Source organism: Lutzomyia longipalpis, chromosome 2 (assembly GCF_024334085.1).
Source record: "Lutzomyia longipalpis isolate SR_M1_2022 chromosome 2, ASM2433408v1".
In the NCBI taxonomy this organism is placed as follows: Eukaryota; Metazoa; Arthropoda; class Insecta; order Diptera; family Psychodidae; genus Lutzomyia; species Lutzomyia longipalpis.
The window spans coordinates 11,492,972-11,515,568 of NC_074708.1; the positions used below are offsets into that span (position 1 = coordinate 11,492,972).

At 35.5% G+C, this 22,597-nt stretch overlaps 1 protein-coding gene across 5 annotated transcripts in view; it reads left to right on the top strand.

Moving 5' to 3' along the window:
- The window catches only part of LOC129790672 (hemicentin-2), a 129,192-nt gene that overhangs the window by 40,886 nt on the left and 65,709 nt on the right, over positions 1-22,597 (top strand). For all 5 annotated transcript variants that reach the window (XM_055828313.1, XM_055828314.1, XM_055828316.1 and 2 more), the window contains one exon: positions 22,343-22,469. In XM_055828313.1, the coding sequence (XP_055684288.1) occupies positions 22,343-22,469 (127 nt within the window). The remainder of the gene's footprint in view (positions 1-22,342; positions 22,470-22,597) is intronic.

The window sequence follows — 22,597 nt, forward strand, 5'->3', positions numbered from 1 at the left end:
TAAGTTTATCCCAACATATTTAGTGTCGGCTCTAGAAAATCAGCTTCCATCCCCTTTTTCTCGAACTCTCCTCGTGCGACAACATGCTGACATTAAATATTGTAGTATATTATGTGATAATGGTTGTGTGATATGGGCTGAGTGGGGGTGAAATCAAAGAATATAAGTGTGAGCCGAGGGAATATAAGAAAAGGGGACTCTTTTATAAAAATGTTTGGCGTCTAAATTACATGTACGTTCGGGGATAATATACGATCGTCTAAATATCTCTTTCTGCACAACCCATCGCATCCACCCCCACGTCGTACATCTACTCCATTTCGTTGACTTTTGATATGCTGCAGGGATATATAGGTTTTATAGAAAAACGTGGGGAGAGAGAGAGCGAGATATTTGAGTCAGTATAGATGGGAAGAAGTGCATTAATGCCAGCAGAAATCTCTTGATGGCTGACTGTGAATTTTTCCCGTGAACCATGAAAAGGAAAAGACACCCCAACTTAATGGTGAAATGCATTAGAGGAGTTCTTTCATCACAAATTTATATTCCTTCGTACTCTGGAACTTAAATTATTCGCAATCCGCCTCCTTTTGCCATCGCATTCTCAACTCGTCCCATATCTGCAGCAATAATATTATTAAATTCATGCATCTCCGTTTTTTTTTTCTTGCATTTGTGTCCCTTTGAAATCAACTCTTGGTTTTCAGTATAAAATTAATATTCTTGGAAACATTTTAGTGCATATGAGAATGAATATGCAAGATGTTGCTCTAATGAATTTAGAGTTTATCATTCATTTTTTTAATCAGAATTAATGAGGAAAATCTAAAGGAATTCCAAGAGATCTATGCTCATTATAAGGATAATTATGGACAATATTATGTACGAATCATAATTAATTAAAATATTGTGCAATGACCCCGGATGATAATGATCCGTTAACTGTTATTCTTAAATTACAGTCATTAATTACCTTGCTAATAATAATAATAATTTCAGAAGAAAATTTCTTAAATCACTGAATAATATTCTTTTTTAGCATTATTATAATGAAGATGTGAAGTATGTATTAATTAATTCTTCCTTATTTTTCGTAAATCATTATATTTGCCCGAAGCTTCAATTAAATTTGTTTATATGCACAGTAATTTGAAGAATAGATATTTTGCCTTATTAATCTGTGTTCTTCGACTTTCGAATCCATAGCGATGAACTTTATACAAAACATGGACCAGCGTATCCCGTGTGTACCCTTGAGCAAAAGGGGCACTTTCGGAGAGTTTTGAGATTCTCCTCCAATGGGAAAGCTAATAAATTCTACGGACTCAGGTTAAACATGATGTTTTTCCGGGAGGGGGGAGAGAAAGTGAAGAACGGGGAATCAATGGGGAATTTCTGGGGGTCATCGGAGGGTTGGAAGTTGACACAATTAACAAGGCGTATTACGCAGAAAAAATCCTCCCCCATTTACACTGTGAGATCCTATTAATTAATTAATTAACCCAACAGTCGACAATTTCCAAACAGCAAACTTACGAAAAAGTTTCACCCTTCACATTCACGAAGCCCCGTCATTCAGGTCTATTTAGTGGAAAGGAAAGGTGGGGAATGGGGTGGGAAGAATCCTACTGCTTCACTCTGTCCTCCAGACAAGGGGGTTGGTCTTGTTATTTGACACGGAGTGTGTTATGTTTGGAAGCACTTGAGCACTAAACATTTATAGGATACTTCACATACAAATGTTGTAATTGTAAACGAACCTCTTTCAGCCCCCGAACCATAATCCTGCAGATATTAAAATTCTTTTGCTGGCTTCCTCCGACACTATGTGCATTGTGGGGGTGGTTTTTGTGTGAACAGAACATACATGAGTGGTATCCCTATAGCCCTCGTGTATGTATACCCATGAGAAGAATACTTTCCGCACCATCTCAGACGGTTCACAGGCGCTACAGAGTTTCCCATGGCATACATACAGTGTGCAAGTGGAGATTCTGGGAATATGGCAAAATATGGGAATTTATAACACATTCATGGTGTCGCCCATGAATGCATTAAGCTTCATGAGGCGTCCCATGGTTCGCTCGGTTCCATAACATATCTGCCGTGGATATATCCCAAGCTGGTGTATAAAGAGACTGATGGCGTTTGGGGGGCTATGGCTTATGAAAATATTTCAATAAGAATTTGCTTAATGTGCTCCACATGTACTTAAGGAAGAAACTTTATTATTCACTCGAGGAGACACACATAACATGCCGCCCCCCCCCAAAATCCCCATTGACGTCGGCATTTCTAATTCAGTTGCACACGAGGAGTTTGTTTGCCAAGAAAACTCTCATGTATAATTGATACTGATTTAATAAAATTACATCCCCGGCAGTGTGAAAGAGGCAAAATATCACACACAATTTTCCTTTTGATCTTGCGGCAATTAAGCTTAATGTTGGAGCAAATATGGAACATCCATCTTCCTTTCCTCATAGCAGGGGGTGTTACTTCTCCCCTCCCATCCATATATGATGAATGTCTCCTGCAATATCCATCGTAGACATTTGAAGATGATGAATTTAGCATCTCAAAAGTCTTTCGCTTACCCACACCCTTCCTCCCAAAGCACAGCATGTTTTATTATATGAGATTTTATTAAATCCATATGCGTATCCTTCGCTTCGTGCTTTCAGAGATAAGAGGGCGGCTTATTAGCTAATTCTAATTTCTGGGGAACAGTAATAATCCTCATTATCTTCCCTCAATGTATAAAGAATTTCATTCATACATGTATGTATATGAAAGAAGTTGCAGTCCTCAAAGGAAATAGAATAAATAAGAGATATTTTTAATGAGCATCCAAAAATAGAACAGCAAAAACCCCCTAAAATGTAACTAAAATAATGATGATATTTTTTATTAAACAAAAAATTTAGCTAATTAAATTTGAATTTCTTTCAGAGGTATGATAATTTATTCAACTGCCAATTTGTAGTAGGGTTTTGATAGTAAATATGAAGGCATAGAAGAGCTTTACCTAATATATATACAAGGTTTTCTTTTTTTTTTGCCATTAGTCGAATTCGTTCTGTAGTTTAATCAAAATTTCAAAAACTACAGAACTTCATCATCATATTTTATACTTTAATAGTTATATGTCTAAAATTGATCTGTTAAATAATCCAAATGCATTGCAAATTGAATTAATAAGGCATATCACGCTTTTGTGAGCAATATATAAACCCAAAATATAATATTATAGGCTCTAACTCATAATTATGCACAAAATTAAATTAATTCAATGCTTCTTAAACATTCTCAACAAGGTGTCTTTAATTACAGAATTTACCATCCTCTCCAAATTTATCTTCCTCCTTATCCTGTGACATGCCGGTGTTGCGTTTGAGATGCTCTCTAAATTAACGATAATGAGATTAGAGTGTGTATAACAATTATGGATATATTACAATATGAAAGAGAAATCCTTTACAGGTGATATGAGGTGTTCATATCCGTTCTTAAATTTTACTACTGATTTTCAAGGGTTTCTTCTCCGCACCCACTTTACACTCGACTTAAAGTTCTGTAGTATACTCAACGTTTAGAATCTTATCAAGTTTTCTCTTAGGAAAGTTAATATTTCGACGTTGATTTGTTTTTAGTGTGTAAATTAATAGTCCAGCTTCTGTAGTGTCTTGGAGTTAAGAATTTTCTAATTTTTCCTATTCTTTCCATTTCAAGAAAATATTGATTTTAATCCATTCCTCGTATTACTAGTTGGTGTTCCACTTCGTGGCGAACACCAAGTTTTGCATATATTTTGATTTTTTTATATTATAAATAATTAACGTAATAAGTTTTATTTAACTATTTTGAAGCACTGACAACAAATTTAAAAAAAAAACATACCCTCATTTTATTTTGAAAGTAAATTAAGAGAAGAGGGGTAGTTTTGCTGTGAAAATGGAGGAGTTGTGTATCTTAGTTGGGGATGTTGCGATTAATTTTGCATAATGTGAATTCCCAGAGACGCATCACCATGGGGGTAATTAGAAAAAAGCCATTTCTCGAGTCAGAAGCAGATTTTTCTTCAAGTGGGATTCACGATGCTCCATGAGGGGTGTGGGGGCTACACAAGAAGAAAATAGAGCGATTCTTACATGGAGCTAGTTACACAATTTAAATTAATTCTAATTGCATTATTTGCAACAAACAACGATTTCTTTTTATGTACACCAACACCACCAAAGGCAACATAAAATGACATCACTCCCCCTCACAGCTCATGTTACACTCCCCACATACATCCACCTCAAGCAGGATGACCACCCCCTGAGCTCTTGCAAAATTCTACCCCCAAATGTGTGTGTGTGCGGCTGGGGGTTTAGGGTATCAGCTAGCGCATGGTATATAGGAGAGTGTGGGGAGTGACTGGATTCAAAAACACACACAAGCCGTGAGCAGAAGAAAATTAAGATTTAAATTGCAGATGATTATCATATTTATTAGGAAAATACAATATGGTATAAATTAAACTAAACGGGAGCATATATTGTAACAATAGTGAAACAAATTAATTTTGCGCTCCTCACGTTCAACCACCGCCCCCCCCCCTCCAGAACTCCACCACACCGTTCTCAATAATTTATTGCAACGCTACTACACAGCATGTAGGTAGCAATTTCATGATATTGCCTCATTAGGAAGAGTTCTATGTGGTGCAAGGAGGTAAAAAATATTCGCTATACCGTTTTTGCACAAGCTCCCCGGACAATTTCTATGTTGGCTCGCTATAGTGTAAGCTCAAGTGGAAGTTTATATATCGAGCAAAGTCATCTGAACTTGTGCTATTTTGTTAATTTGAATGTCTTCCAATTTAGCTGTAAGGTATACAAAATTGATGAATTTTCACTCACTTGCATATCAATCAATAAGTTGTGTTGTGGATATATTTGGATTAATTATGCAGAGTTGCTAAATATGGGTAAAGTCAGAGAATTTTTATATGCTAAATGAATATAAAACTATGTACATTCATAATAAAATTCAAATGTTATTGTCTATTTTTACCGTAAAATTCTGGGAAAATATATTAATAATTAACTATATTTACCATTCTGAGAATAGGAATTAAACACGAATTTTCTGATAGAATATTCTATTTGAAGATATCCTTTAAATGTGACTAGAATCAATGAGGGTAGATAAAGAGCTTTTTTGGAAGCTCTGTGTGATTCAAAATCTCTCACATAAGGTCAAGGTTGGATTAAACATAATCCTAAACAAGCAATAAGTAATAAATAATTGTTTTTGATTTTTTTTCAAAAGCTTTCTAGGTTTTAAGACATGTTTTTTTGATGATTAGAATACTTTATTTATTAAATTAATTTTATTTAATCTTATTATGGAAATAGTTATTACAGAACTAACAATAGGTACCTAATTACTAATAAAAAAATAACCTATCTGAAATGTGACAGAGATTATTGAAGAATTTAAACTGTTAGTCTATAAAGAGATATCTACCTGTATTAGTTAATAGTTTACGGAAATAATGTGACATGTTGACAATAATACCTTCAGTTCACTCAAGAATGAATTGATAATAATATAAGTACTTATCTACGTAATATTGATTAAATTATATCTTACATAATATAGATGTTTATTTATATATTGATTGTATCAATTATATTCTATTGTGTGATTGAGGAAAGCTTAACCCATTGAACTGTCAACTAAATAATTATAAGGTAGACTCATTTAAAATTCTTAAAGCTTCCAAGTTATATTTTTTTAGTAATTTAAATATTAAAAAGCATTAAACAGGGGAATATTTAAAATAATTTATAAAATTGTCCTAAATAAGACATCTTTTTCATTTTAAATCTTTTATTAAATTTAAACAAACCCTTGAAAGAACTATCAAAAGTTTTTTTTTGTGGTTTAAAATATACCAAGGTGAGGAATTTTTTGGTATAAAAGCAACATGAAAGTCAACATAAAAGTTGAGTTGTAAAAAGTGTCTGAAAAAGAAATGTCGTCTACTCCGTCACAGCAGTGACTATTATCCTTTTTAATATCCTGGCTTTTAGCTTTTTGATATTCCATGAGACAAGCATAATTATTAAGGAGAAGTGGCGTAAATAAAAATATACTCATTCATGGTGTAAATGCCATTTCTGTCCAAACATCAGGATTGTCGTTTATGGCTAAAGTGTAATCCTTTAGTTTTGCTGCTCGGGGATTCATAAAGTGCTCAAAGATTCTTTTTTTTCTCTCTTCCACACCATCCCCTTGACACGGAGCACCACCAAAGAATGGGGAACGAGTTGGAAAAGTACATCAATGGCTGTGGAGATACAAGGGATGAAGCAGTGGAGAGAAGGGATGCGAAGTGTAGTAGTAAATTTTCTCTCAGTCTGATACCTTTTGAGAGTTGAGTGTGGAATAATTATCTTTTAAGAGGAGTCCCTTCCCATTGTAAAATTATTACATCAACTCAAGAGTGGCAGGAGACAATGGGAGAAGTTATCTCTTGTTGGGAGGGGTGTGGATGAATGAATTTGACGGAGGTCTCCTCTGCTTTCTATTGTCTCTAGGGTGGATGGGGTGCAGGATAAAAGGGAGGGTTGGGTCACATCATCATCCTCTGTGTGGTGGAAAAGCATCAAATTGTACTTCGAAATTCATGCTTGGAAAAAGCATCCTGCAAGTTTTAGCCCCCCGTATACCACCTCCACCTTAACTTCGATGCGCAGTTGCCTCTTATCTTAACGCCAATAGTTCAGGGAAATTTTACCTTTGGCTAGGAGGGTTGGTTAACAGGAATTCCACTTTACCTTAATGTCGATGCTCACCGCGGAATGAAGCTGTTTTTAATCTAAGATTTGCATCTTTTCTCTATACACACCTTGCTTTTGGCGTGCGAGGAATTCACGCGAGTTGTACTCCTCAATAGGGCGGAGGGAGGGGGTGAAAGGTTGGGGAGGTTCTTCAGATACGATGCGGTTTTTATCCTCCACCGGCATCGTTCGAAGTGAGACAATATTCACCCCTCACCGTAGACTATAGCTAAAGTGGATAACGTGGCATGGAGAGGGCAATATCACCTCAACCTCCCTCCTCTACCTACCCTTCTTTTGCTAGAGTAGAGAAATACATTCTCTTCGTCATTGTGGTTTCTCGTCATTTACAACGCGTCGCGATAATGATGAAACTGTTGTCATTGTTGCCTTTTGTATAGTACCTTGGAAGGAAAATTTACCTTAAAGTTTAGCACCGGTGTGAAAGAAAAGTATATTCTCTTGTCACTGTCTTCACCGCATAGCGCAAATTGTACGCGAAAAATGACACAAAATTTAAATGCAAGGTGTCCGTCGTGAGATAAGACAATCTCTGTCTCCCCATCAATTTGGGGCCTTTTGCTACCGTCTCGCTCCTTAAGGTTTCCTCCTGACTGAGATGCCTCTGCTACAGTGAAATAAGATGATGAAGGTAGCGGCCTGGAGAAAATTCTTTTAATGAATTGTTTGTTTTATATTTAATAGCCAAAAGCCCCCCATCCTGCTATGAGTTGGGCACTAAGTGCAAACCTTCATTTTCTCCTCCCGCCATTGTGGACCATTCTTCATCAACGAAATTTTCCACAATGCTCCCACATTACCATAAAAAGATGTCGGAGAAACTTTCTTCGTTGGTATATTAAGAGAAAAGTTCATATTTGGACATTACACTCCAAGAAATCCACATAGAGTTGGTATCGGGGGGTATCCTCGCAAAATCGATGAGGATATTAAAGTTTCTCAAGTATCAATTTTCTTCAAGACTTTAGGTTCTTAAAGGATATTTTTTCATGGAGCACTTTGAGGGAGTTTTCGAAGAAGAAAAAAAAATGTTTAACTCTCTGATAAAGAGAAAATTCTACAAGAACTCATTTGATTCATTTATTTATTTCCAGATATTATAATCTCTTATGGGAATAAAAACTAATTTTTTTTATAAAGAGACATTAAACTTGAACTGAAATGTCTCATATTTTGTCCGATTTTAATGTGAGAAAAAATCCATTTGAAAAATAAATGGAAATGCTTGGAAAATCAATTCGAGTAAATACGATAAAACCTAATAAAAGAAATAAATGTTCTATGAGGAAGAAAAATGGCAAGAACATGGTAAATGTGGTATACCAACTGATAAATTAACAAACCCTTCAATATAATAATCACCCTCCGCATGGGGCTTCCTGCAGAGATCTCGGGGAAAGGCAGCCTCGGTTCTAGGAGGGTTTCAGAAGGAGAAAAGTTCCTTAATTTTTCGCATGTACAATCAGTTTGTTTTCCATAATGAATTGAATCATATTTTCTTGCGTGGTGAATGCTAAATCGGCGAAATAAAGTGGGTGTACGCAGATAATTTTTCTCCACCAAGTGAAAAATTATCTTCTGCACTGGGTTTGTATACCTTCTTGCTACTTGTGAGCGTAGAGACCATCTCATTCTTTTTCCCAAACTCACACTTTTCTACCCATTTTACGCATTCATGAATAATTCAGTGCAAATAATTCATGCAGAAAATATGCTTTTATTTTTTTCCCTTCATCCACCTCTTCATCGTCTTTCCCCTTTAGCACATTTTTCGCATGGGACCCGTTGGTGGAGGAGGTAGAAGGAAAAATGTGGTTGAAAATAGACAAGAGAATTGACTACATGGTGGCAAAAGGTGAATTTCAGCAGGAAAAGCACTTTTTTTTTGTCTTGAAAATTTTACCTCGCTCATGCTGTATCCGTGGGGTTTTAGAGCAATCTTCCTTTCTTAAGAAGTATCCCAAGATAATTTAAATGGATCAAGAAATTTTAAGTTTAGAAATGTTATACTTCAAGTGCAAAAGATCGCGTATATTTTTGGAATAAAGAGGCAAAATAACAAGGATGAAGGTAGAATATTAAATTTTAGATAGAATATTTCATTTTAAGATTAAAAATATATTTTCTTTCAATCGGAAATTGAATTTTAAGAATTATTTCCAATCTCAATTCCCATGAATTCTCTTCAGCATAAATATTTCTGAATAAAGAAATAACAATAAATGGGTGTTGGAGATTATTTAACGAGGAAATGGTACACACCCCCGCCCATCATGATAATATGTAGTATATGTAATGTATATAAAGCATGTAGAATGAATGAATGAGGTGTTCCCAGTGTGGGAAAATTCTACGTGAGCCGCCCCCTGGGATGGAATAAAACAGTGGACCAGAAGAATTCCTCCGGCACAATCGCAATGTATATGTGTTGCTCTCCAGTGAATTTAAATTGTAATAAATTTATGTGGAATTCAACTATGCCAGTGGATTATGTACTTGGTCATAATTCCTCCTCTTTCTTCGCCACATTCTCATGCTGATGGCGCACGAAAGAAAAATCTGCCGGGAGAAGCAATAAAAAATATTCTTTTATTCTACCTTCCTGAGGATTATTCCATGTTGAGCTTTTATTTTCATCCCCGCGATCCCGACCATGTCTCGCGAGCTTTTTCCCGTGAGAGGAAAAATTCTCCAATGTTTTTTTTTTGGATTCTTATACTTTTTTTTCTCTCCTCTACTCCTCACACTGTGCATTCTGGCATCGCTGGCATCAGTGCGGGTGAAATTCCCGTATGGATTTAATTAATACATAACCTAGAGGAATCCCTGGCAGTGGCGGCAATGTAGCAGTGTGCTGAAAGGAGGAAGTTTAATGTTGTGTGCACTAAATTGTTGATAATTCTCCACCCCCACATGTTGTATTTTCCCTTTAACACACACAGATACACTCGGGGAGTTACTTAACTTTTCAATAATAAATTATCTTTGAGAATTTTCGCGGTCTTTCCATGGGGTTGGTGCGGATTGTGGGGATGGTGGTTGGTTGGTTCATGAAGGTAAAATTTGTGTATGTGAAGATGACAAAAGTTGGCATTGCCTCAACTTGTGCAAAATTTCAACTGATTACCATAAACTCACAGAGAAAGTTCTCAATTTTCCCATTTGCCATCATCATCAGTTTCAGGAGACAAACTCCTTTCACTTCATTCTCCAACCAAAAACGCACACACACAGTATGTCCCCAGGTTTCATTTGCCAACTGATGAAAGAACCCTGTGTGTGTGTACATCCCGCTCTCGCCCACGTTTTGCGGGTGGAAAATTTATGAAAATGCGAAAATATGAAAAAAGGAAAATTCCTTTCATTCCATCATCACAGATACTCGCCCCCAACTCCCTTTAGCATTTTTCTCCTGCACTCTTTCGTGTGCAAAACATTCCGAATTGCTTTTCAGAATAAAGAATATACCCTCTGTGAGTATAATAATAGAGTGTGTGGTAAATAGGGTGTGGGGTGGAAAAAGGTGGAGAAATACGAGGTTGAGGGTAAAAATGAAAATTCCCCAACTACAATCGTCACTGTCATCTCTGTCAGTTGCCGCCACCATCCAATCCCTCGGCCAATTCATTTGATGGCACCCTATTTGGTCCAGAGAATGCCACCTTCAGTCATCATCTACCATTGTGGGCCTCTCTTGTACACTGCTAAAAATTCGTGGTGTATTCTTCGTAAACTTTATATTTCTAGGTGGAATTAGTTTTTCAAATAAATAATAAGTGGAAAAAAATGCAAAAAAAGACATCTTTTTGAGAAGTTTATTAGCATTTTGTATAAATAAATAATTTTATAAAAAAATATTTATTTATTTAAAATCAATACAAATTACAAACTTTCTTCTAAGTCTTACAATTTATTTGTCAGTCCCTCAAGTCTTCGACATTTTGTTTCAAACTCAACAAATGATTTTTGTTGAAGCAATTACATATTTTATTAGTAAAATATTGGGCCTAATTCAGCGACCAAGAAACCCTTGAAATTCGCTTGAAATCTTGAAATTTCAGTACAAAATTTATAGATTTCAAGGGTTTCTTGGTCGCTGAATCAAGCCCATTATATGCTTTAGACATCGGTTGGATAGAATTTTTTAGCTGTTTTAACGGGCATGGTTCACGACCTTCTCAAAACAATTTTACATACATTCAACGTTTCGAAGATTTTTTCCTCTTCATCAGGTTGTCAAAGTATGTTGAAATTTTGTTTTAGTTATTTGTGTTTGATTATTTCTTGCCAATAATTAGCACATTTGATTAGTACCCTCTTATACAGCTAAGAATTTTTTTAATTATTGATTTTCCACGGTAAGATAAATTTTAAGAAAATGATTATAAACGCGACATTTTAATTTTAAGAATATAATATTTTTATATCAGTTAAAGAGAATTAATTGTTTTGACATTTTTTTTTTAAATTTTCATCAAAACGAAGTTTATCAAAAAATGTAAAAAGCTTTTAATTTTTTTTAATATTTTCATTTGCTTTGATAGATATTAGAAATTTTTCAAGTGGCTGAAGGCAGGTTTTCGATTTATCAGGTTTAACTAATCCATAATTCTAAATCAAATGAAGAACATTTTACTGCTAGGAACCACTATAATAATTTTAAAATAAAAACTTAATATTTCGACAGTTAACGTTAAGAATTGCTCAAGAAATTGAACTTCCACACACACAAATATTGCAGGAAAACCTATACTATCAGCTTAGTTTTAATTAATAATATAATATGAGAATTGAGTTCAGTTACTGTATGTATTACTTAATGGGAATTGAGTTTAGTTATGCTCTCAATCGATGTAAGTTGTAATTTCGATAGATAATTTCTACCTGTTAAAGGTGGTTAGATAAAGTTTCTTTCATTAGGGATTGCTAAATATGTGAAAGCACCTGGTACTTATAGGTACATAATGTATACGTTGAATTTCTCTCTGTGTACCTTTTGTAACTTGAAACTTTTAGTCTGACGTTTATCTCTAGAACATTCATTTGAATATCTCTGCCGATGGCAAATAGGGAAAAGCTTCGAAACTATAAGAGGATTTCTCAAAATGGCATATTGGGATGGATGGAAAAAAAAATACGTCGACTACACATCAGTGAGGGACTAATTAATGCGACACCTGTTCGAAACCATATAGACTTTTCTGTAGGTGAAAAAATTGGATAAAAATTGATGTTTTTTCACTCTCCCACTTCTCACAGTGTTGGGATTGCATGAACATCACGCTGGGGGTGGCTTTTGTATCGAAAACCCCGGGTTGTATATAATATTCTGTGGGTGTTTCATGAGGAATGTACCATAATATCATCATCAGCGTGACTGTTGGTTTGTCTCCGACTCACTCCCTGTGTGTGCATCCATCCCAATCCCCATGTCGCATATAAGCCACCCTCCCTCCCAGCATTCGCATTCATCTTCATAAAATTCTGGGTAATGTGACAAAGGACTAGAAACATACGCGCGCTTTGTGATGCTATGTATGAAATGTGCCGCATAAATCGTCTATTAAGTCTATGTGGTGTATTAAGTCTATGTGGTCTTCATCATATTGTCTGCCTCTCATCCGGGAGCTTCGGGGGAAAAAAATACTTCAAACGAACCTTTCTTTTTTCCCCACATCTCTTTTGCTTCTCTTCACAGTACGGCAAAACAGAGTTCCTCAGCATGTTAATCTTTTTTCACACGCGAATAAAAAAAAAGTTAGGAAGATCCCATGGAAATGGGATTGAATTGAGCTTGTCAGTGGTTACCATTCTGTGGTGTAGCTCTACTATTTTGGGTATTGCATGCACATCATCGGAGAGAAATGAAGCAAAAATCCCGAAAATTCCCACACACACAGAGGTGGAGGAAAAATATTTCTATTCGATATTCCTTGAATGAAAAATCCCCCTCAAGTTTTCCTGTCTTTTATCGTTCAAAAACAAATCAGCAAAAAAAATCTATATTGATTGAATTGCGGCATTTCCCAGGGAGAGTGGGCAAGAGAGATTTTCTTGGGGTAGAGAGGAGCACAAAAAAAATGTTATCATTCCCTCTCCCTTTTATATCTATATAGATACAACAAACGATATAATGGGTGAATAAGTTAAGGGCGGAGAGCGGATCCCAATGAGAGGGGGCTCTTGCGAAGATGGGGAGGATATACCAAAAGGATCTCAGCACAGAGAACAGTAAATTGCCTCGAGGCGAAAGATTTTCCACGCAGACAATCTATTGGACTTCTTGTATCATAAATTCACCATGGGAGCTTTTCCCCAACACACACAAAATTCCATTGAGCTTGGGATTGAATTTGCACAAAAGAGAAAACCTCGTGGGAGCTGCAGTGCAAACCCACCCAGCGACAACTCAATATATTGCCCATGAAATAGCCATTCCACTCTCTCCTCCCACTCTTTGTTAAACTCCAGTTGATTCGTTAGTCCGATTATAATCACTGGACATTACTACCTACATGCCAGTTGAAGTCAAATAAATGAGTGCTATTAGATGTAATGACAGTGATTTCTGCCCTTCACTTCCTATAATAAGCCCAATTTATGTTGAATTTGCCAGAAATCTGATTGAGTTTTACTACAAATCACCTCATGTTTGAATTATTCTAGATTTATCAAGGGTTTCGCAATAATTTCCCATTTTCTCCATGCTTATATACATATTCTCTCGCTATAGTTTTATGCTGTGTGAGGATGCTTGATGTATTAAGCAAATTAATTAGAGAGAAGTTCCCAACATTGACCTCCACCTAAATTTCACATACAAAATTTAGGTGTAACACCCTTTTGAAATCCCAAAATGTGTATTAGTAGTAAACAACAATTTAAGCTCTGACTTTATATCTAAATTTAGAAACGATTTGGTAAAATAGATTATTTTCTACACAAATAAATAATTTGGGTAGGTATTAAATTTGTAATTCGCTTAAGTAGTTAATTGAATTGTTTCAGGGCATTGTGCCAATTAATTTATACATTTTTGATATATTTGAGCTGACACTAAATCATATTTTGTAACACAAGCTGATTTTTAAAGATTTTTAATAATTAATATCAAATTCCACCACAGAATTAATTTTCTTTTTCAAAATAAATAAATAAATATTTAAAAACTATATACATACATGATTTTGAAATGAATGTCCATGTTCGTGCACAAATCTATGTTGTCATACAATGGGGAATGGGAAATGTTATGCTAATGTGAAATTGTCTAAAAATGTCAAATCCAATTTAACGTATTGCGCAATCATAGAATAACTATAAATAAGCGAATTAGAGCAGATAGGTCAGTGGTGTGTGTACATGGAATAAAACAACGTGGAATAATCTATGAAAATTTATATATAACTCGCCCAAAAACGGCCTGAAAGTCAGTGAGAAACAAAAATGACTATTTCTAGCACTTTATTAATAAAATATCTGTGAGAATGTTTTCTGTCTAGGTCGTTTTTGGGATGGATACCTTATATAAAATAAATGGATTTTATTTCTTTTCAATATATTATTCCAAATTTAGAAAGTCATCGAATTAATTATTTCAGAGTGAAAGACTCATGGTGGAGTAAAGCAATTTTCGTGGAAAATACTATAAAATTCACATGAAGAATTTATTCGTGGGGTAGTCTCAAATAACATCCCCCAAAGATAGACGACACCGAGCACTTTGTTGAGAATTTGCACGATATTTAAATATATCACGAATAGGAATATGTAGATGGAATAATAAATGTGATATTTCCTGTCGACACAATCATGCAGTTTTCATGGTGAGAGAAATATAAATTCTTGCATCATTTCAAATGGCTGTATTATGAGCTTGAAAGTTATACTCTGTGTTACGTACAAAAAGGCAGAGACAGAGGGTAAATTTCTTCAATTTAGTCTTGGGAAAATTTGACTGTACGTCTCACCATGTAGCTTTACTCATCAAATTTCACACTACATTTCATCTTGAATACACCACAAGCGCGCAAAGAAGGACTTCCTTGATGTTTGAAGGTACTTCGCAGCAAATTCTCATCAACCCAAGCTCCTTGAAGGAAGAATTATAATATTCTCCCAAACTACCAAAGTATACGGTGGAAAGAAGAAGAGTTGTGACATGCCATTGTTCTTCCCGGAAGCATAAATAATGCCACAGATATATATTTTTTGTCCTTTTATATACGAAAATGTTAAGTTTCAAGATTTGTTGGGCAGCATTCATATAAATTCACACTATGTTCTTTCATTGAATGCCAATCAAGCGAAATAATAAAGTTGTTTTCTATGTGAGGAGGGGGTGGGGCTAAGAGGAGGTTGAGGTCCCTGGTGGTGAGATAATGAAAATGTAATGGGAGTAGTGAGAAGAAAACATGCACCTGCTGCGAATCACTGAACGCAAGACAACCTCGAGCATTTATTGGGGAACAAAAACATCCCGCTGGCAGTCTTAGTTGCTAAACTACGCGTTAATCAGTATTTCCCATTATCGTTGATCAAAACAACTACACCTCCTAATCCCTTTTTCCTTTTAAATATCCATGTTGTTGGGAAACAAAGCATGTTCAATATCTCGTACACAGCTAATGCGTTGGAACCTCAGGTGCAATACCTTCTTTATCATATAACGTACATTGATTTCGTTAAAAGTTGTGAATTAGAAAAGAAGGAGATCTTTAGTCTCTTTAAAGACCTAAATAATTTGGGCATTTTAAATAATTGAATTTATTAAAAAAAAATATACCTATATAAAAAATAAAATTCTGGGGTAAAGTTGATATATAATTAAACGATTTAAAAATTAAATTACATGTTCTCTTTATAAATAAAATTTATCTATTATTTAGCATTTAAAAAAAATATTCGAACTTATTAAAAATTAACCACAGTATATGACAATCAATGATCGTTTTGTATAAATATTGTTTAATTTTGGCCAAAATATACATAAATTATTCAAAAAATCTTTATATCGTCGAGCTTTTATTTATTTATAAGTTTTTTTATTTTAATAAATTTAATATTTAATTATTATTTAATTGAAAACTATCCAATAAATATGCATTAATTAAAGCTCCAGGACATTTTAATATAGGGATTTGAAATTATGCTACAAAAATGAATTTTAAATATTTTTTCAGAGCCTGAGCATATTTTTCAAAGAAATTTTCTTGATAAATTTGTCAAAAAAAAAACAATCCGAAGCTTTATTCTCTACGTGAGAGTAATTACTAATTCTATGTGTGATATTATTTACATTATTTGGTTGAGTTCAAAAAATATTATATATATTTTTTTTACTTATATGTGATTTTTATTCTATCTTACAGCTTTTACCTTCTCCCTTTTACGCTCTAAGGAAGCTTTTTTTATGAACTTTCTTGGAAAAAACCGTGATTTTCGTTTTAAAGCTCACAGCTAATTAAAGACTCATGATATTTCGTTCTTACCTGGGAAAGAGATCAAGAAACATTTTTCCAAGAAACAGGATTTATGGTTGCAGGTTGACAACACACAGAAGAACGATCAATAAACATTTTGAAAGCACAAGGAGAAAAAAAGAAGACTCATGCGGATAGGAAAGAAATAAGTAGAAAGCAAAACTTTGTGCTTCGAACAAATAAACACGCCACATGAAACTTATTTTATTTGCCATAGTGACAACTTTTGAAAGTGCCTTTTGGCAAAATGTCTATTTCTTTATTTCACTTTTTTTTTCTTTCTGTGCTACCCACTTTTCTACCTCATCCCTCATTGAATGCCAAAATCAGGGCACACCGAGAGGGCTTGAAGAAGTTGTGAAAAAAATAGCATTAGACACACTTTTTGGTGTGCTTTTTGGCATTAGCTTCTTCTTGGTAAAAAGCTTCAAACACTGAGCAAATTGCATTCCACGGAAGTTGAGGTTTTACACCGTATATATGGGTGGGGGGTTTCCCCCCTAAAAAAAAGGAATCACTATTTGAGCTTTCAACCCCCTTCCCACGTAGCGCATGGGGTTTTTGTATCGATTCTCACACAGGGGGTGAAGCGCCAAAGTGATAGCGGGCGATAAGCTCTGCATGGGGGGTGGGGAAGGGGGTTAGGGTGTGTGATGATATGAAAATTTTCCCATGAACTTCCATGCCAAATAATAACACATTGTGAGACTCACGTGTGGTGGCGCAACTTTCAATATCAATTCACAAAAATCACACCCAGCTGATGGTGATGGCGCGGTGCAAAAGAACTTTCTGGCCTTGGCACTTTTCCTCCCACATCATCTCTTTGGTGGAAGGAATTGCGGTGCTGATGCCCTCCGGCACCTACCCCCTACGCCCGTATGTACGCGCTTGAGAAAAGGCGCGCCCCATAAGCTTTCTCTCACGCTACGAAAGCTCCGGGCGAGATGGGAACTGCTTTGGTATTATCTTCACATCCGCCTGATGTCTACGTGGTTAGAAATTCTAAAGGCGTGCAGGGGCTTTTTTTTGAGTGTTCAAAAAAAATCCTGGATCTTGTTTGGCAATATTTTTTATTTATTCTAATATATGGCACCCGGGCAAATGGGGTGGTTGAACGAACGAACAAGTTGCTTGCAAAAGATGGAAATCCTAGAAATTAGTGGGCTCACCTCCTTCCACATTGCGTCTGAATACATCCTGTAGGAAAGGAACGATTTGCTTCTTCTCCCGGAGAAATGTGTCTTCTCTCCGTTTCCCTGGTAATTCCCTCAGACAGCAATTTATGAATTGGTTTAGGTGAATTTTGTTATATACACCCACCAAAGGAGATTTATGGTGAAAACATGTTATAATGTATTAGGAAAATAAAACAAAATTTACAAAATATATTGCCCACATGGACGGTGCAAGTCTGCATTTCAATGGGGTTTTCCCGGGGTTTTTCTATTTAATTTTAATTTACAATTTATAAGGAAAATTAGATGGAAAGCTTAATGAGATTTCTATAATAAATTGCATACTATTTACTAAAATTTTAATTTTACAAAAATATTTAAAACCGGTAATATGTAGTTTGGAAAAATCGGAAAACCTATCAGGATTTGATTAATGTTGTCAGTAGTTTCACATTAATAATTACAATATTTTATTAAAAATCCTAATAAAACTTCAATAATAATTTTTAATAAAAATAAAAATAGACTTTTCAATAAAGGACTAATAATATTCCAGTTGGGAATAAAAACAAAAAAGGAAAACTTCTCTCATCTTCCCCCTCCGGTATTTTCTTAAATTGAAAAATCCTTCAAGGAAAATTTTGCAAATATTGCAAAATTGTGTTTTGTACGAATAAGTTATGCCATATCTCTTTATTTCAAGGTGAAAATGATGAAATCATGGGAGATTTCCGAATATTTTTCTATATCTGAAGAATTCTATTTGAATTTTCCTCGCTGACACGAAAGCTTCCTGTGCTTTCCAAATGCAAACATCGCATTGACAAGGAGGAGGTGGGCGTAAGTGGTGGAGGTTTGTGAAAGAAATCTCCAATGCTTCTCCTTCTAACTTCCTGTTTTTTATTTCTTTTTCTCAAGTAAGATATTCACGGAGGTTTTCTTGTGAATTTCAAGGAGAAAAAAGCATGGATTTTTTTCTCGTTGTTGCTGAGTTTTAGCACCATCTTCGCATCAAAATCACCTCGCGAAGAAAACTTTTGCATTCATCTCGACGAAATCAATGCTGTGCAAACACAAGTGAAAGCACACGAAGAGATGCATGTTTTGGGAGAAGGATTTTTTTTGTGTGTGTATACGGATACTTCCTTGGAGGAATGTAAAAGAGGCAGCCCACGGTGAATGCGAAGAGGGTTATGCGAGGAAAGTGGAATAGGTATATCCGTGATGAGATTTCACAAAATCCACCACATTTTCTCAATGCTTTTGGCAACTCTTTTTCTAACTCATCATTCTGTGTTTTTCTTGAATTCTTTTTCATACTGTACGCCCCCGCAAAAAATAAGAATTCTTTTTTTTTTGCGGTTTTTGCTTATTTTAATTGAACAATCTACTTTATATTTATCCTGCGGGTAATTCATCCACATTTTCATTTTCTTGGATTTTTTTGCTTTAAAAAATTGTGAGAAATTAAAACTACCTGCGCCAATCTTAATTTTATTTTCCTTATTTTTCAAGATTTCATTTTTTTCTATTAAAAATTGAAGATGATTCTGATATTTTTTTATACCTTCGGGGATACAAAAGTTAAGTAAACTTACAAGTTACAAAATTAATCAACTAACTTTTCCACTTTAATTGTTTCCTCTCTACTAAGAAATTGTACTTGATTTCTTCCGTTTCCCACGTCAGGAAAAACATCCCCTCGAGGGAATTCAGGATGTTATCCTCAATATTATGTTATATATTATTGGTTTGTGTTGTGATTTATCTATTTACAACAACTTGTTTTTATGTACCACCTTACTCGATCACTAGAGCACTAATATTTTTCTATATCATTAATTTCACCTTGTAACAACATTCAATTAAGTAGAGAAAAGTAAGTCCTTAATTACACTGTTCCACTTTATGACTTACTACATTAATTATATATCCTCTATGGTATATTATACTATGTTAAAAAAAATGAGAGAGAGGGAGAGGGAAAAAGGCACAACAGGCTACAGAGAGGTGGTACAGAAAAAAAAAAGTTTTATTATTATTTTCCCCAACAGTTGCCCCAAACAAATCAACCCATATTCCCCTCATACACCTTAAACATCCTGCTTCTTTCCCCAGAAATCAACCCCGTTTTAGCCTACACACAATCGGGGTAAAAATGATAAATGGTAAAAATATCAATTTGCGTCCCAGCACACCCCCACACTTGAAGTACCACCAGCACTTTTAATTAATTGACGACGAAAACAAAGTTGAACTTCACTTTTGGACAATGCTATACATTAATATCCTATTTCACCCCCGCAACAAACCCCCTCGATTACCCCACCACTAAAACACATACAATTTGTTGCTGGCTTTGGGAAAAATAAATTAATCACGTTATATATAGCGCAGCGTATACCACTGCAGGAATATTCAATTCATCCTTCAACAATTACGGGGTCCATTTCAATTTGTAATCGAATAAAATTTTATTTTCAATGGCCACACCGATGGGCAAATGGCAAAAAAAAGAGTGCACTTCCTTCCTGACTCCGTGGAGCTCTATTATTAATTTCTGTCGTCATCCTCCTATTTTTTATTTACTTTCAAGCTAGAAATGCCAAGGGGTTATCAACTTGTGGGTGATTTGAATTAAATATTGATTCTTAAAGTTGATGTGGAAAGGGATTCTTAATGAATTTTGCTCTATAAAAAGTTTGTAAGATGGGTATAGTGTAGGAATGTTGGAAAACATGTTTAAGAATAATTTTAAAGTTAAATATTAAAAATTAAAAAAATATTTATCTTTATAAAGTTTTTTGAGAACATATCCCTTCAAAACATTTAACAAAAATATTTGCTAGAGGCTACAACAGAATCTGAATGAAAACTTTTCTTAAAAATATTTTTCAAACTCCTCCCCCAAAGCTTTATTTGGGACTAACTTCACCCCAGTTTCCGGTATAGAGAATTGTACAAATAATTTTCAAATTGATTTTATTTGCAAACCCCTCGACCGCACGTGACATTATTGAGAGATGCTTCAATAGGGAAAAATCATTGACGGAATTTCCGGCTTCTGCAGTTGAAGGGAGCGTACTGGGTGGCAAAAAAGCTGAATTCACAATGATATAGTGCGGTGTGCTGGAAAATCCCGCACCCACCACTTCAAATGGCGATTATTGTCGACCATGGAAGAGCAGGAAAAAAGCACGACACGAAGCCAGACAGAGCGGAAAAAAACTACAAAATAGGAATACATCAGAGTCCCAATGCTGGGGTGGATTGTATGCGGAAGCTTTCTTAAAGAAAATCTCATCTGATGCTTGAAATTTTTCACTCCCACCCCATGGAATGTGCCGCATGCAGTGGGGGAGTGTGAGATGGCAAAGCCACGTAGTTATTTTGGTGGATATTCTCTCCTGCTCTGACTATCTATCCACCCGAACATTGAGCATCTCACCCACTGTGGAACAGAATGTGTGGATCTGATGGACTATGTTGAGTGAATTGGAAATAAATCAATCTTGAACGTGATTTTCTTTATACGTTTGTAATTTATCAAGTTAGACGCGCGAACACAAGAGCAAATAAAAACTTAACTTACTGATAAGTGAAATTGAATTGAAGTACTGGGATCGTTTGGGGGCAGGGGGTGCCCGCCACGCTATGTACGTATATATGGTGCAGTAAACTGAAGAAAATAACCCCTTTCGGGATGAAATGTGTGCGGGTGAGAGCGTTTTGGATGTCTTTCAATAAATTGATGGGAGTTTGCTTAAAGATTTTCACCCATTTTTGCACATACTTCTCTGTTGGAACGTATATCTTTCTTCTCCAATGTCGGAGCTTTTTTTGTCACGCGGGATTTGTTTCAAAATTAAATTACCCCCCTTTTTCACCATCGCATCGACACCCCATTTCGCCACCAGCCAGCAGTGGCTCCCGCATTGTTACATGAGATTGTGTGGTGTAAAAAAAACGATATCACATCTCATCTCAAGCAAGATTCCAATATATGAGGTTGGTTGGTTGTACGATATAGCAAACATATACATATATAAGCTACATATGTACATATATAGTAGAGAATGGGCCACAGACAGTAGGTCATTGGTCGCTACGGTTGTTTGATGTTGACCACTGTAGTTAGTTGTTGTGGCTCATTGGGCTGCATTCACGATGAATAATGAAGCCATTGCCATGGATGCAGACTTTCCACATTCCCCATTTCCTTTACGTACCCTACCTACTAACTATATAAGATATTTTGCCATTGCTTCGAGAATACACAGAGAGGGTTGCCTAAAGGTTCACATACAAATGAATGGATCAAAGATGAAGTGGTTCCTATAATTAACTCTCTTCACTCCAGCATAAATTCAGCATTACCCACCCAAGCTATGCTGAATCACCCCTTGTTTCACCTTCTGACTCTTCACTACCTACATGTGCTATTTTTTTAAAGAAATTTTCCAGCATTGTGTTATTTATGAAAATAGAATTTATCTAGATTATTTGAAAATAACAACAAGAGGAAAAAAAAACTTTGTGAAACTCTTGCAAAATGGTGTGACTTCTTTCTGGCAAGAGGTGTTAAGTATGCAGACCGAGGATTGGTTTTGGCTGCTATGCACCATAAGGTGTGGGATATGGCAATGCTGAAAGTCCTCACAAGCATACACTTTTAATGTGTTGCGAATGTGCAATCGGGGGTTAAACCAGCTCTCCACACAAATTTCAATAAATTCTCTTTCTCTCTTCTCTTTTCTCGGTACCGCCTGCCAATTGTCTCCACCCACACGCCAACCCAATTCACCTGGTCACCGACACCGTGCAGTTCGAACGTTGGATATCGAAGCCGTGGAAGGCCGAACTGTATCCCTGCCCTGCCCGCTATCGGCCCCATTAGACGACGTTAATATGGTGTTATGGTTCCGAGACAATGCCGGCATCCCATTATACAGGTAATTTTAATTACTATTTGTGTGCACTTTAAGATATTTTCGTATAAACTGGGTTAATGGCTGGAACTTGTGTGTGCAATGGTATGACGGTGGAGACAGTGTAGAAGAATTAAAACTGTCTCTCCCAA